The sequence below is a fragment of the Ostrea edulis genome, chromosome 7, assembly GCF_947568905.1.
Source record: "Ostrea edulis chromosome 7, xbOstEdul1.1, whole genome shotgun sequence".
Classification (NCBI taxonomy): Eukaryota; Metazoa; Mollusca; class Bivalvia; order Ostreida; family Ostreidae; genus Ostrea; species Ostrea edulis.
This window is the reverse complement of record NC_079170.1, coordinates 27,426,501-27,443,330: the sequence shown is the minus strand read 5'-3', so window position 1 is coordinate 27,443,330 and position 16,830 is coordinate 27,426,501. Positions and strand designations below refer to the sequence as shown.

Sequence of the window (16,830 nt, the reverse complement as noted above, 5' to 3'; positions counted from 1 at the left end):
ACACAAACAAAAAACCTACCTAATATTTTGTTTATATTTTTGTTGTTCCAGAACGATTGCAGTTTTATTGACAGTATACACAAAGCCTACCTAAGCAGCTTACAGATGTCCCACAAAACATAACACCCGGGCAATCCCCGTAGATTCCCTGGAGCCAAAAGTTCGTCCAGTCATGTGACCTGGACCCTCATTTTCACCAGCGTCATCAGACAATTTGTGTTGACGCATTCGCTAGTGTTGGAGTATCATCATCGTTATTTTTGTGATCACGACCAAGTCATTCTAAGTAAAGCTTACGATTGTGCAATGGCATTTACCTTGATTTCACCAACATTTAGGCCTGATTAATCTGGTTTATGGTATATAACAGAGATATGTTCTTTGTTTGTGGTTTTTTTTTTTTATCACGTGCTTGAACTACAGGTTGCTCATTAGAATGTCAGTATTACATGTAATTTTGAAATGGCACTCATACTATATATCCTGTATTTTCCCAGTATGATTTCACAGGTTTAAATTTTTAGGTCACCTGAGTCACTAAGTGACATATTGCGATGTGTTTTTGCCCATCATCGTGTGTTAACATTCTATCAGTTTCAACTTCTTCTCAGATTCTATCATGTACTTGGCCAGCTTTGAAATTGGATAGACATTTGAAAGTGATACTTGGCAAAAGGGTTGCCAACATACAATGTTTTATGACATTGAGCTAAGGTCATTTGATGAGATCAAAGTAAAAATGGGTAAAACTATTCTCTGGGGCATAACTTCATACTGGAGGAGTAGTTCTTAAATGACACAGATGTAAAACTACCTTGACCTTAGATTAAGATGAATTGGTCAGTTTTACTGGTAATCATCTGTTCAAGGTCATGGATTTGCAATTGAGAGATAATAGACATTCATATTTGGCATAAAGGTTGCTTATTACCCGACTGTTTTGAGCTTGAGCCATGATCATCTGGTCAAGTGGAATATGGATGTTAATGTCTATTAATATTTATAAAAACAAGTTACTTGTCGAGGGCATAATTTTGTTTTGGAAAAACATTAGAAATATGAGAAAATGAACATCAGATGATAAAAAGTTACATCCAATTTTCCAGGTTTGAATGAAAGATTCTCTCACTGCGCCATCGATATGAAACTCTTCTGGTTTAATTTTATAGTTGTGTTACGCTCTGGTGACCGTTAAGGACCTCTTGTTTTCTTATCTCGGTGAAGATTGGAAAGAGTACGATCTCATGTTAGTATGTTGTGTCTTATTTCTGTTAGTTTATCAGTGTGTTGTGGAGAAATTTATTTTAGTTTTTTTTTTTTTTTTGAAAAGATTTATAAACATATTGCAGCTAGTACCAAGAATTTATGGTTGGTATATGTAGTGGGTTTTTTTTATCGCTCTGTAACTTGATGAGCACATGATCATTGATGTGTTCAATGTTTCCCCACTGAGATTCCACACCTTTTTATGCCCTTGAGATCCAAGATCTTATGGATTAGTTTTTGTCCAGACTGTCTGTTTGCCTATATCCATAACCTGTACTTTGGTCACTTGCATTGAGTCAAGATGAAGACAAAGCTTAATGAAAGATTAAGTTCAAGGTTAACTTTGTCATAAGGACAGTTCTTAGCTATATTATGGGTGTGCTCGTGTTTCAAAAAACATTATTTTGTCTATGATTTCTTTGAAGCTACATGTACATCAGTTCATTGCTTTTTCATAACAAAATTGAAATGTTTATAGAGTTGGTTAGAGTTATCTGAAACATTACAAGCTGTCATGTCAATGAATTTTGCTTGCAATAATTTAAACTACCTTTTTTTTTTTTTTTTTTTTTTTTTTAACATATTTAGTGCTTTGTAATATCCCATGTATACTGTTCTTATGTTCCTTCATATTATTTACAGGTTAAAAGGTAGGGGCCTGTCATTACTATGCAGGGTATTTTTATGACATTAGAATTATCGACCTATTCTATGGTCAATATTGCATTAAGTTCCAAAGGACTTGATGTTAAAATTTATCTCTCCATCGGTCAAGGAACAATTGAGAGACAAGTTTTGCTCAAATATGATTTATTGGGAATAATGATGAATTTTGATATTCCTGGACTTTGTCAGTTTATGGAAAAAACACTTTTTTCTTTGCTGAATTTCAAGAAAGAAATATAACGGTATGAGTTATCAAATCATCTAAATATAGCTCTTTTGGAATTTCAGGACATTACTCGCTTCTGTTGCATGATAGTTAGCTAAGATGTGTCGGGCAAAACCTGACATGCATGTATGCAACATCAATGCCTTTAATGTACATGATTTCAGTAACTTTATTTTTCTGTTGATTTTTTTTGTCACTTTAATCTGGACCTGTAGCTGAAATAAGACGCAGTCTCGTTTGTGAGTTGTTTTTTTTTTTTCACCTCCAACATTAAAGTTAAATAGGGTCGCAAAGTTTACTAGGTGCTAACACATTTCATTGTATCTCATGCAAATTTTGAATCAAAACTTTACATTTCTAGAATAGCATTATTTATCCATTTTACACTATTTCCATGCCCTCATCAAAAGATGAGATATATTGTATATCATTTTAACTTCCGAGTGGTCAAATATTTGCCAAACATATTTGCCAGACATTGTGGTAGCATTTTCAGACCCTCTGTTCAACCATTTATTGTGGGTCTAATTTAATGGAATAAATCTTAAACCATGAACACAGTGAAATTAAAACCACGGTAAAAAAAATCCCATTTTTAAATGTTATTGCAATGTCTGTGTGCAGTTTTCTGCATGTCCCACTTCCATAAGATTGTATGAACATGCTGGGGTCCATATTAAAAACTAAAAATAAAGACCTAAACTTTGATTTGGTCCTATAGTTTTGTCTGATTTTAGAATTTTATGATAAAAAAAAGTTGCTTTCACATGATTTTCAAAATAATGTCATATCTGTACGTGATTCAAGAAATGCCAACAAATTTACTCGCTGAGTGAAATGATCATCTGTTGTCATGTTGAGTCTTGTTTTTTTTTTTTGGTTTTGTTTTTATCTGAATCATGGCTATTGGACTCATTGCTATTTTCTGTATATTTTTTAGATCTAATGCAGAATTACTAATCTCATGTTTATCGTTTGGTGTCAAATTTGGATCTGTAAATCCGGTTTCATGCTGATCAGGTAAATATTAGGAGATAATTTATACAGTATGTTCTTCCCAATGTGTTTCTTTTTGGCTTATGACGTCTGCTGATATTTTACGCATAGAGGGAAATATACAGTAATTGTAATTCTTAGAAAAGAGCATGGTTAAAGTTGATTGTAATGTTTTGATTTACTGATATATATTCTATGTGGTAAAGCAGACAGGTGTATCGTATGTGTTAATTGATGTACTTTTTGCCAAGTAATTAAAGGTTGGTTGCTAAGAGAGGGTCAACTGTACAATGGAACTCCCAAATTGTTTGCAGCAATTAATCATTTATTCACAATCTTACTCAAGTGTTCAAGAAATTTCTTAAGTGATTTCATAATATATTTTAAGTCAGAGAGGTTGTTACATGTGTTGTAGCAGATATGAAGAAAGTGCAGTTCATTCATATCAGAATGTACCAATTGTTTTTCATAATTCATAATCATGGCCCCCAAGATCAAAGGCATATATTCTATGATAAGGTTGACTTATTTTGAATTGTATGATGTGGAGAACATATGTAGTGAACTGAAAGGTCACACATCAAAGCTATTTGTAAAGTGGAGGTCAAGGTCACATGTCTGTCTCATTGACCGCGAGAGGTGGACACTGGAGCGTAGTGTTCCACAAGTACGAGTTGGTTTTTTTTAAAATTATTTATTTTTTGGCTATAAAGATAGAAAGTGCTAAAAATTCAGTATGTTTGATGACAAAAAATGTAAGAGTACTACGACTGTAGTATGGGAAGACGGACTGTGGGATTTGGTGTGTGTGATTTATATAGACACCAGGATTTGTGTGAATCATATAATGATAGACAACAGGATTAATATGTGATTCTTGTGAGAATGAAGAACAGGACTTGATGTGTTTAGTGAGTATGATGATTCATTTGATGATGAATGCAGGACTTGATGTGTGTGGTTCATGTGATGATGAATGCAGGACTTGATGTGTGTGATGATGAATGCAGGACTTGATGTGTGTGGTTCACGTGATGATGAATGCAGGATGTGTGTGTTTCACGTGATGATGAATGCAGGACTTGATGTGTGTGTTTCATGTGATGATGAATGCAGGATGTGTGTGTTTCACGTGATGATGAATGCAGGACTTGATGTGTGTGGTTCACGTGATGATGAATGCAGGACTTGATGTGTGTGGTTCACGTGATGATGAATGCAGGACTTGATGTGTGTGGTTCATGTGATGATGAATGCAGGACTTGATGTGTGTGATTTGTTTCGTGAGAGACAATGGTTAGGGTATAATGTGCAATTCTTTTGTTGAAGGACGATAGAAATTAAAATGTACTGTTTGTATCTGATATATTTAAATGATCTAGTGAAACTTGATGTATGTGATTTTTTTTTATCATGCATGAGTTGATGCAAACAATGGGATGTTAGACAGTGTTTCATGTGATGTAAAACCGTGTGTATGTATTTGTTTCAAGACTGTATTTCACGGCAGTGTGTGTGTATTTGTTTATTTCACATGATAGAAATGGTGCGGTGTGTGTGTATTTGTTTATTTCACATGATAGAAATGGTGCGGGGTGTGTGTGTATTTGTTTATTTCACATGATAGAAATGGTGCGGTGTGTGTGTATTTGTTTCAAGACTGTATTTCACGGCAGTGTAAGTGTATTTGTTTATTTCACGTGATAGAAATGATGCGGTTTGTGTGTATTTGTTTATTTCACATGATAGAAATGGTGCGGTGTGTGTGTATTTGTTTATTTCACGTGATAGAAATGGTGCGGTGTATGTGTATTTGTTTATTTCACGTGATAGAAATGGTGCGGTGTGTGTGTATTTGTTTATTTCACGTGATAGAAATGGTGCGGTGTGTGTGTATTTGTTTATTTCACATGATAGAAATGGTGCGGTGTGTGTGTATTTGTTTATTTCACTTGATAGAAATGGTGCGGTGTGTGTGTATTTGTTTATTTCACGTGATAGAAATGGTGCGGTGTGTGTGTATTTGTTTATTTCACATGATAGAAATGGTGCAGTGTGTGTGCTATAGGTATCACACGTTTGTACAGTATAAGAATGTAGATCAGGGGGGGTGTTAGCCACTATGTTCCATACGTCCACAGGTGTACACGAAGGCACCCACAGTCAGTGCAGGTGTCCTTAAATCGAGATAACGAGAGTAGGGGTGGGAGTGGAAGAGGTGAGAGAATTGGTGAAGACTATCTTGCCCAGAATTATTTTGTTTTCTACTGTAGTGATACTAATCTTTAGTTCAATATATGTTGAGTTTTTAGAGTTTGATTTATATACCTCTAGTATGTACTAATGATGTGGCATTGCAGAGTTAGACACTGAGGTACCTAGTACCTATAGAGAAAGATGTTAAACAACACTACAAGAATTCTCTCTTCTGTAAAGGACTCCCATTGATTTCATGGAATTACGCTGTAATATTTTCATTTTTATAGGGATCACACTCGAGTTGATAAGTAAATTTTGAAAATAATAATTCATAGAAATGATCCTGGCGTGGGGAGCTGTATTTTCAAACTTACAGATTTAGTAAGAAAGTCTTTGTCGAACAGTTGTGAAAGGAGTGTGAGAAAGAGATGGGACCAGCTATCTAGTCGTGGATGATTATTAAGGATTTGATATTTGTTCAGATTTTTAAATGGTAGTCTGCAACTCCATCTTATCTAAAAGAGTTTTTAGAGCAACTATTATTGTGCTTATGGGTTCCACAAATTCTTTAGATGTTTTCCTGCTATCAGTGAAATCATGAAGTACACTGTGGCAATACATGTAATTGTATGTAATTTTCTTCACATATTATTTTTCATCTGTGACAGAAAAGTTGGTAACTGTGTTAAGATTCTTAACAGCAGTATTTGTGTTACGAGATGTTTTGCGAGGACTGTGAGCGTGTGATGTTACTGTGTATTACGTGTGGTGTTTTTTTTATTGTTATTATACAATAATTATTGTATCACATAGCCGTTAAAAACATTGCAGATTCATTACACACAAAAAATCTAAGTTTTTGTATGACATGAACTTTCATGAAGCCAAGATGAACAAATAAGTCAGATTAGATCTTAAGTATATTGCCAACAAGGTGTTTTGAGAAAGTTATTTTTACTGTTTTCACATTTCGATGTATGTATATGTACTAGAATTGGGTATTTCTGTTGCCAAGGGCTTTCTTCCATGTTTTGCAGCAGTCAGTAATATGGAATTTTGTAGTGCTGTAATAAATCTTAAATGCGACACCAGTGAGAGATACTGATTGTAGCAAAGAACAAAAATCATGTCCCAGAAAATTTCAAAATGTCCCACATCAGTTATTCTTCAAGACATGCCAAAGATAGACAGACAAAATGGTCTAATCAGATGGAAAGGACAACCCTACTGTAAAAATATTCATTTCCTTGTTTCCCTTCACAAGCTGTCTGTCATGTCAGCATCATAGATTCAGTCATCTTCACTAGGGTGATGATACATAGTGTTTCTCACGTGAAAGAGAAACCCGTGTATTGTCACCCTTGGCTAGCGAAGATGAGATTCAATAGAAGGTAACGATTTTGTTAAGGAGGCACGTCATGTCGGCATCATAGATTCAATAGAAGGTAATGATTTGTTAAGGAGGGACGTCATGTCAGCATCATAGATTCAGAAGAAGGTAATGATTTGTTAAGGAGGCACGTCATGTCGGCATCATAGATTCAGTAGAAGGTAATGATTTGTTAAGGAGGGACGTCATGTCAGCATCATAGATTCAGAAGAAGGTAATGATTTTGTTAAGGAGGGACGTCATGTTGGCATCATAGATTCAGAAGAAGGTAATGATTTGTTAAGGAGGGACGTCATGTCAGCATCATAGATTCAGAAGAAGGTAATGATTTGTTAAGGAGGGACGTCATGTCAGCATCATAGATTCAGAAGAAGGTAATGATTTGTTAAGGAGGGACGTCATGTCAGCATCATAGATTCAGAAGAAGGTAATGATTTGTTAAGGAGGGACGTCATGTCGGCATCAGATTCAGTAGAAGGTAATGATTTGTTAAGGAGGGACGTCATGTCGGCATCAGATTCAGTAGAAGGTAATGATTTGTTAGGAGGGATGTCATGTCGGCATCAGATTCAGTAGAAGGTAATGATTTTGTTAAAGAGGGATGTCATGTCAGCATCATAGATTCAGTAGAAGGTAATGATTTTGTTGAGGAGGGACGTCATGTCTGCATCAGATTCAGTAGAAGGTAATGATTTGTTAAGGAGGGACGTCATGTCGGGATCAGATTCAGTAGACGGTAATGATTTTGTTAAGGAGGGATAACACACCAGAGAAAACTGATAGATGGAATGTAAAATGCATGTACAATGATATTTTTTAAATGAAAACTTTAAAACTTCCTTTATTTAGTGGGGAAATGCAGTTTTCTTAGAAAAATCAAAACCCTTGCTAGACTTGAACCCAAGATTTACAGATTGACGGATCCACACATCTGAGTGATCCAGTTTACAGTAAAGTTTAAAAGTAGAAGACACATTCATATATATTGCTGACATGTTTATTTCCATCTGTGTTTTGAATGGAAGTAAGTCTTCTAGTGATGTGTTTTTCCCCTTTATGTATTTTACATTTGGAAAGGATATATTACTGTTACAGTCATTGTTGAAAAAACGTAAACCTTGATAAAAACACCCCTGTGTTCTTGTTTGGAACATGACTTTGTACAGTACAAAGGTGGTAGTATTTGGATAATCATTTTACACTGATGTGCCCAATAGCTGTGATGTCTCATTAGTATTTAGCAAAATAGTCAGTAATATTGTGCTAAATTTTGATTATGCTGAAATAATCTTAAATATGATAAATGGCTATTGGTGCAGCTCGCAAATATATGGTTTATAAATTAACAATACACTGGAATTTTGTTACCCTTTTAGGGGCATTCATTAATCAGCCTGTCAGTTGTCCATCTGTTGATGTTACAGCTTTTAAAATCTTTTTGACATCAAAAATTCTGTTTTTATTTTAAACATTGAAATCAAATTGTGGTAGGGATTCAACATTTTCAGTGATGGATCAAAGGGGAGTGGAGATGGAAGTTCTCTTTCCTGTGGGTCTAGTGCTTTACAATTGAATTTTGATTTAAGTTTGTCCCACATAATGACAGTATGCTGTGGATAACCTTGTATCATATTCAACTCTTGAGAACCACTGAACCAACTTGATTTGAAGCATCCTTAGGTACAATTGTAGTTCTTTCAAAAGAAGGATGCATCGCCTCTCAAGGGGAGATAATTAAGTGGTGGGAGTCACTTAGAAACCTTAGATTTACAGTTATTAGGGGGAAAAGATTTTAAATCCTCCATCTTAATCTTCACAAGGTCAACATTTTGTGAATGTATGTACTTCTCTTAAATTCTGTGAGAGTTGCATTTTCACAAAACCTTGACTCTGTGTTTTCTCAAGAACAAGATCACTGCACTAGCTTTGTCGAAATTATTTGCTAGGTAGTGATTCTCAGGAAGTGTAGATTTTTGTATGTTCACATCATGGGCCCCCTGGGATTGCTCACTGCAATTGTAGGGTTGTAAAAATTTACACGAGAATATGTAAGAAACAATTATTCAAAAATATTCTCAATAACAGGTTAGACAGAATTACAACAATTAAGCATCTTCCAGTGAGAGATACAGGTTTATTCCAGGGCCATAATGAGCAATTTGTGTTACATTTGGTGACCAATGTGGCCCATGGGTTCATTTAGGGGAGGGGGTGTTCTTTTTTTTTTTTTTTTTTTTTTTGTTCCTTTTATTCATCTATTTATTTGATAGAAATGAATCACAGTTATACTTTTTTCTGTTACATTAGAAGCAGCACTTTCTGAAGTGTCTGCAGGGCATTTCATTATTGTTGTTAATGCCTTTTGTATTAGCTGTTGTAAACATCGGCATATTATCTTTATATACTGAAAGAGATACAAAGAATGTTATAATGTTGAAGACGAAAAGAAATTTTAATTATAAATTTTAAAGCAGCATCAATCTATTTAGAAATATTTTGAGAAGAAGAAAAACAATGTGCATGTATTCATTTATAATGTTTTGAAGTACTTTCAGTTGATAAATCTGTATATTATAGTCATTTGGATGAATTAAAACTACATTTCTTTGTACCGGTAGTAACTGTAAGAATGATAAAGAAAACAAGATTTTGTTTTACGTTCCAAATTATGACATTAAATTATTTCCAGAAATGTTTTGTGTTGAATGATTCTTAAGATAACGCCATTGTTGAATGGGACATACAGGTTCCAGACTTGGATCTTGTCTATCTCTAGTTAGTCATGTTAAGGTTTTATATGGTATGACCTTAGTTTGAACATGGAGATTCGATCTCTGGAAAGAGTTTTAGGATCATATGCTTTTCTATTCATCTTACACACAGTCACGTTGCTTGGGTTCAAATTTACTATTACGGAGTACAGTACAAGCGATAGATTCCCATGGGCACAAATTTTGCTTCTTTGTTAGGTGACCTGTTTTTATATTCCGAGGAAGCAGAATTTATTTCAAATCTTCTACGTGAGAAGAAAGAATCTCTTGCTGTGGCCTTCAATTCAACATTTAGATGTATCAACGACGTTTAACAATAACTTTCATATGTCGAATCGATATATCCCTGTGAACTCGAAATAAGACCCCACAGAGTCGTCCACTTCTGCTTCTTACTTAGATATTTTATTGAAAGTAGATACTAACGGCAAACTAACAACTCAACTTTATGACAAACGGGATGATTTCAGCTTCTCCATCGTCAACTTCCCATATTTATGTAGCAATATTTCATTATCACCTGCATATGGTGTTTATATCTCTCAACTGATTCGATATGCAAGAGCTTGTTCTGCGTATGGTCAGATTTTAAATCGAGGCAGGCTACTCTGAAACAAGTTGTTGGTGCGGGGGTTTTAACAGTCTCAATTGAAGTCAACATTTCGCAAATTCTATGGTCGTTACAACGATCTAGTTCATCAATACAACCTCTCATAGGGTCAACTGCTGTCTGACATGTTTCATACCGATTGTTAGGCCATTCTTGGCACACTGATTTTGACTACGGATAACTCCGTTTATCTGCTGAGGATGTGGGGCTCACGGCGGGTGTGACCGGTCGACGGGATGCTTACTCCTCCTGGGCACCTGTTCCCACCTCTGGTGTGTCCAGTGGTCTGTGTTTGCCTAACTATCTATTTTGTATTGCTTATAGGAGTTGTGAGATTTTTCACTGTTCGTTACCTTTCATGCATGTGGACAATTTGATCTGTAAATCTTTTTGTAAGGCTTATTATTAAACTGTATTTTAAACGAACTTTGTATTAATTCCACATTTAGTAATCGTACTTATACTCCAACTGCCCTTTCAAAAGATGAAATTCTTCAAAACCATGCTTCAGTTTTAGACACATTTAATATCCCAGTCAATGGGTCGAATAAATATGATTTACCATACCTATACTGGATTCCTAAACTACATAAAAACCTTTACAAAGATACATTAATTGCTGGATTCAGTAAGTGCTCTACCAAACCCCTATCTTTGCTCCTCACGAAAATATTAACAGCTGTGAAGGAGAAACTTCAAACTTACTGTGCAACTACATATGCCAGAAGTGGTGTTAATCAAATGTGGATTCTAAAAAATTCTAAATAACTTAGTAAACGTGAAATCGCAAAACTTTTCCCAAATCAATAACATCAAAGCTTATGACTTTTCATCACTTTACACGACCATTCCTCACAATAAATTCAAGACTAGACTTTTTGACATCACAGACAGTTGCTTCGTCAACAAAAATGGAAAACGGAAATATCTGGTGATCAGTCATCCAAAAAATTACTTTGTTAAACACCACTCTGATTCCACGCACAAGTACTCTAAAGTTGAAATAAAAAATATACATGTACCAGAGTTACTCATTGACAATATCTTCGTGGTCTTTGGTAATCAGGTCTTCCAACAGTCTGTTGGAATTCTCATGGGCAGGAATTGTGCTCCTTTGTTAGCTGATCTGTTTCTATATTAATATGAAGCAGAATTTATTCAAAAACCTCTACGCGAGAAGAAAACATCTCTTGCTGTGGCCTTCAATTTGACATTTCGATACATCGATGACCTTTTGTCTATTAACAATAATAACTTTCATTCATATGTCGATTCAATATATCCCTGTGAGCTCCAAATAAAAGACACCACAGAGTTGTCCACTTCTGCATCATACTTAGATATTTTATTGCAAGTAGACATTAATGGCAAACTGACAACTCAGCTGTATGACAAACTAGATGATTTCAGCTTCTCCATCGCCCATACTGATGTAGCAATATTCCATTATCACCTGCATATGGTGTTTATATCTCTCAACTGATTCGATACGCAAAGCTTTTTCTGCTTATGGTCAGTTCTTAAATCGATGCAAGCTACTGACAAACAAGTTGGTGGTACAGGGGTGTCAACAGTCTCGATTGAAGTCAGCATTTCGCAAATTATATGGTCGTCATAACAATCTTGTTCGTCAATACAACCTATCATTGGGCCAACTGCTGTCTGACGTGTTTCATACCGATTGTGAGGCAGTTCTTGGCACACTGATTTTGACTACGGATAACTCCGTTTACCTGCTGAGGATGTGGGGCTCACGGCCGGTGTGACCGGTCGACAGGGGGTGCTTACTCCTCTTGGGCATCTGATCCCACCTCTGGTGTGTCCAGGGTTCCGTGTTTGCCAAACTATCTCTTTTGTATTGCTTATATGAGTTATGAGATTGATCACTGTTCGTTATCTTCACCTTTCATCTATGGAGCGCCAAATTAACATAAACTCAAATAATTAAAGATATCTTCAATTATTTTAAGATATCATCAATTCATTTGATGCGCGCAACAATTTAATTAAAGATCTCTTCATATAATTAATGATATCTTCAATTCTGAATTATTGCGCGCATTAATTGAATTGATGATAGCATTCATTCTTCAGCTCAATTGATGCGCGCTTTAATTGAATTAATGATCTCTTCAAATGAATTAATGATATCAACAATTGAATTGATGCGCGCTACAATTCAATCAAATGAGAGCAATAATTGATATAATGCGCGCATTAATTCAATTATTGCTCTTTTCAATTTAATTAATGATATCTTTAATTCATTTGAAGAGAGCAATAATTATTTTAGAGAGAGCAACTATATAATTAAAGATATCTTTAATTCAACATATCCACAATTGAATTAATGATCTCTTTAATTGAATTGTTGCTCTTTTTAAAAGAATTGATCACACGCATTAATTCCTTATACAAAAGCATTGTGAATAATTAAATATATCTTCAATTGAATTAAAGAGATCGCCAAATTAACATAAACTCGAATAATTGAAGATATCTTTAATTATTTGAAGATATCAATTCAACTATTGCTCTCTTGAATTGAATTAATGCGTGCATAAATCAATTATTGCTCTCATCAATTCAATTATTGCTCTCATCAATTGAATTAATGCGCGCATTTATAAATCAATTATTGCTCTCATCAAATGAATTAATGCGTAAATTTCGTACATCTGTTCAATTATTGCTCTCATCAATTGATTTAATGCGCGCATTTGCTGTGAAAATGCCGAGCTTGCGAGTGCATTTTGACAGCCAACGAGTGCCAATATTCACCTATATAAGTTCAATAACCCTTTTATTATATAGCTAAAGTATTTGGTTAAGTTATATCCATTTTCACTCAAACTACTCCAAAATAGACGAAAATTCATCAATATTGCCAGTGTGCAATAACAGCATGCATTTCTTAACTGTTCAATATTTAACCCGTCATTAATGCATGAAGCAAACTGATTTTGTAAATGGGGACATCATAATTTATGTACAGTAAAACATAATGCTTAAGTAAATATCAAATACCGGCTCTGTCAAATTCGGAGGACCGTCGTCTGCCATTTTTGCTTGTTTACGTCGTTACGCATCGTCGGTTACCCACGGGTGCTTCTATTCGATTATCTCCATCATCACTAATAAATAGTCTAATATAAAATCTGCGTAAAATCTAGAGAATGTTAGCGTTCAATATCCTGAGAATTTATTGAACGCTAACTTTGCATTGCATAAATTGTATGCGCCCGAAACATTCCGAGTATGAGCGTTCAATATTGACGTTACCGTAACGACGTAAACAAGCCAAAATGGCAGACGACGACGGTCCTCCGAATCTGATAGAGCCGGTATTTGATATTTACTTAAGCAAAATGTTTTACTGTACATAAATTATGATGTCCCCATTTACAAAATCAAAATCAAAATCAGTTTGCTTCATGCATTAATGACGGATTAAATATTGAACAGTTAAGAAATGCATGCTGTTATTGCACACTACCAATATTGATGAATTCTCGTCTATTTTGGAGTAGTTTGAGTTAAAAGGGATATAATTTAACAACTAAATACTTTAGCTATATAATAAAAGGGTTATAAAAGGCAAGCTCGTGCATTTTCACAGCCAACTCGTGCCAATATTCACCAATATAAGTTCAATAACCCTATATTATTGCTCTCTTCAATTGAATTAATTGTAGCGCGCATCAATTCAATTGTTGATATCATTAATTCATTTGAAGAGATCATTAATTCAATTAAAGCGCGCATCAATTGAGCTGAAGAATGAATGCTATCATCAATTCAATTAATGCGCGCAATAATTCAGAATTGAAGATATCATTAATTATTTGAAGATATCTTAAAATTAAATTGTTGCGTGCATCAAATGAATTGACGATATCTTCAAATACATATGGAAATGAAGTTATCTTCAATTATTTGAGTTTATGTTAATTTGCCGCTCCATATAAATAAACATCTAAGTCATTGTCTAATTTCTCACATAATTCAGAAAGACCTTTAGCATTATTAATGTGCATAAATTCTACATCATTCAGATATATAGCAAAAAGAACAGGTGACATTTCCACCTGCTTGGCTCCAACATGGAATGGAAGCAATGCTGATTGTCGATCATTGCATGGCACTCTTGATTTCCCATTGTTTAATAATAATAATACCATATTTATATAGCACCCTTTTCATACACTATGTACGCTCAAAGGTGTTTAATAAGATTTATTCTAGAGACCTACATATGTATACGCCAATCTGAATCGAACACTTTTTTCAAAATCAATGAAAGCGCACTATATATACATGTAGTTGTGTTTTGTGTTTCTTAAAACTTTCTATTAAAATATGGTCTTGTGTTGAATTTTTTCTTGCAAAATCCAGATTGATTTTCCAAAATCAATTCGGCTCTGCATATTCATGACGTTTTTCATTTATGATTGAATGTATAGTTTACCCAAACAGCTAATCCGAGTAATGGGCCTGTAGTTTTAGGGATCAGAGTAATGAGCCTGTAATTTTAGGGATCAGAGTCAATGTTTTTGTACAATGGAATCATATTACCCCAAGTCCACTGTGAAGGAATTATTCTAGTTTCAAAAATTTTGTTCAATAATTCAATTTAAAAGTTGAGTAAATGTTACTATATTGAATATCAAATCATCTTTCTTCTATAACGTATTAGTTGATAACAAGTTCATTAAGCCAATCACAGAAAACTTTTGGACGGAAAAGTTTGACATTCCGAAATCTTTATGGAAGACAATTTATCTCTTAAAAGTCGCAAAAATTTCAGATAAACAAATATCAGAGTTTAATTATAAATTGTTACATAAACTTTTGAATAATAATCTGAATGTTAGCAAATGGAATCCAAATATACAAAAATATTGTGAAAACTGCGGTGACATTGAAAACATAGAACACCTTATATATGCCTGCAGAACGTCTAAAAGAATATGGAAAAGGATTAATAATGTACTAAATCTTGATATTTCTTGAAAACATATCGTCATAGGCTTTTATAACGAAACAAATCTATCAGAGGCTCTTAATATTTTTATTTCTTTCATTGCACTGAAGATTTATAAACATAAAATGAAATGTAGACTAACTGAAACCTCTTGTAACAGTGAAAATTTAAATATCTCAGTGAAACGGGCTTTAAATACATATCAATACATTACAGAAAAATCGTATTCAAATAGATGTATTAAAATATATTTAAGAAAGTTTGTACAACTTTTGATACTTCTTGATTTGAATTTTGTATGTAAAACTTATACGGTACCAATTTTGATGCACCAGATGCGCGTTTCGACAAATAATGCCTCTTCAGTGATGCTCAACCGAAATGTTTGAAATCCGAAATAACAATGAAGTTTTAGAGCTATTATAGGGAAAAACAGTGTGCCAAAAAAGTGGAGTTAAATTCGTCTAAGGATAAGAGCTATGCGTGAGGGAGATAATGTATATGAGAGGCCCTATGTGGAGGGAGACGGCTCCTTCACATTTTGCTTACCTGGAGGCAATTGGACTCTTCGTAGTGTGCCTAACAGGTAAACGAAAGTAGCCTTTCATGTGGTAAACAATAGTTTTGTTTTTTGTGTATGACTTGACAATTCAATCTAACTATTGTAAACTTTATTGCATAAAATTGTATTATATATTGCACTACAAATTCATTGATATATAACATATATTTGAATGTAGAACATTGAAATAATGTTGATGAATGATTTATATATTTCTTGATATTGAATTCAATAAAAGATTTTTTTTAAAAAGGGGGGGGGGGTGAGTAAAAATCAGAAGTACTCTTCGTACATGTCAGTATCATTATACATAAGACTTTAAAAAATTCATAAAAATAAGGTACATCTTAAATTGATATTTCTTCACCAGAGATATGATGGTTAATGAAAAAGTTCAACTACATATCAGATAACAATGACATCTCTTCTTCAGAAAATACTTGATAATCATCACCAGTATTATTGGATTCTTTGTAAAAATTAATTAAATCTTTTAAGCTCTTCATTACATTTTTGAATGTTAATATTACAACTTTCCAATATTGCTATGGATGTTACATGCGTTGACAATTCACCCTTTTCTTCATATCTGATCTGTGACTATTTATTCCTTGCTCTAATAATCTTTTACAATATTTTTTCTTTATCATACTAGTAAATCATGTTTGTTAAATTTTGGACATTCTTTGTTTTCATATATATACAATTATAAAGTTTCCTATTACCAAAAACTTCTTTTGCACCTTGGACTATAAACATCACCAACATTATCTCCTATAATACTGACAATACAGCCATGGGTTGGGGTTATAGATACTGAATGGGTTTTCTAATCGATTCTAATGGTGTCGAAAATATGCCAACGTAAACAACGACGACCATGCAATAAAAGACAATGGTCAAATTATGATTAGAAAAGCTAACTTAAGCGTTTATCTCGTACATGTTTTAGCTGCTGAACTGAATAATGGGACAGATCAAAATTCTGCCGCTAGATTCATCATTCAATACAGCCCTTAAAGCTTCTGTGCTAAAACTTCACACTTGAAAATATTTTCAAATAAAGAAAATAAAAGAACTGCACAAAATGTAAAAACAAATTATTGATAAAATGAAATCAATAATTTCTTTCGAACAATTTTAATTGTTCTGCTCAAAAG

The 16,830-nt window shown here is 34.0% G+C and overlaps 1 protein-coding gene across 3 annotated transcripts in view; it reads left to right on the top strand.

Annotated features, from left to right (window-relative positions):
• Positions 1-9,436, top strand: part of LOC125657025 (mRNA-decapping enzyme 1A-like) — a 42,416-nt gene extending 32,980 nt beyond the window's left edge. Inside the window, exons 11-12 of one of the 3 annotated variants that reach the window (XR_008796806.1) lie at positions 52-6,798; positions 7,273-9,436. Coding sequence is in view for 1 of the 3 variants with exons in the window: in XM_048887655.2 (XP_048743612.1) it covers positions 52-123 (72 nt within the window). In the remaining 2 variants the exon portion in view is untranslated. Of the gene's footprint in view, positions 1-51 lie in introns of all 3 variants that reach the window. The other 2 variants (XR_008796805.1, XM_048887655.2) reach the window with 2 other exon arrangements.
• The last annotated feature ends 7,394 nt before the right edge of the window (positions 9,437-16,830 follow it).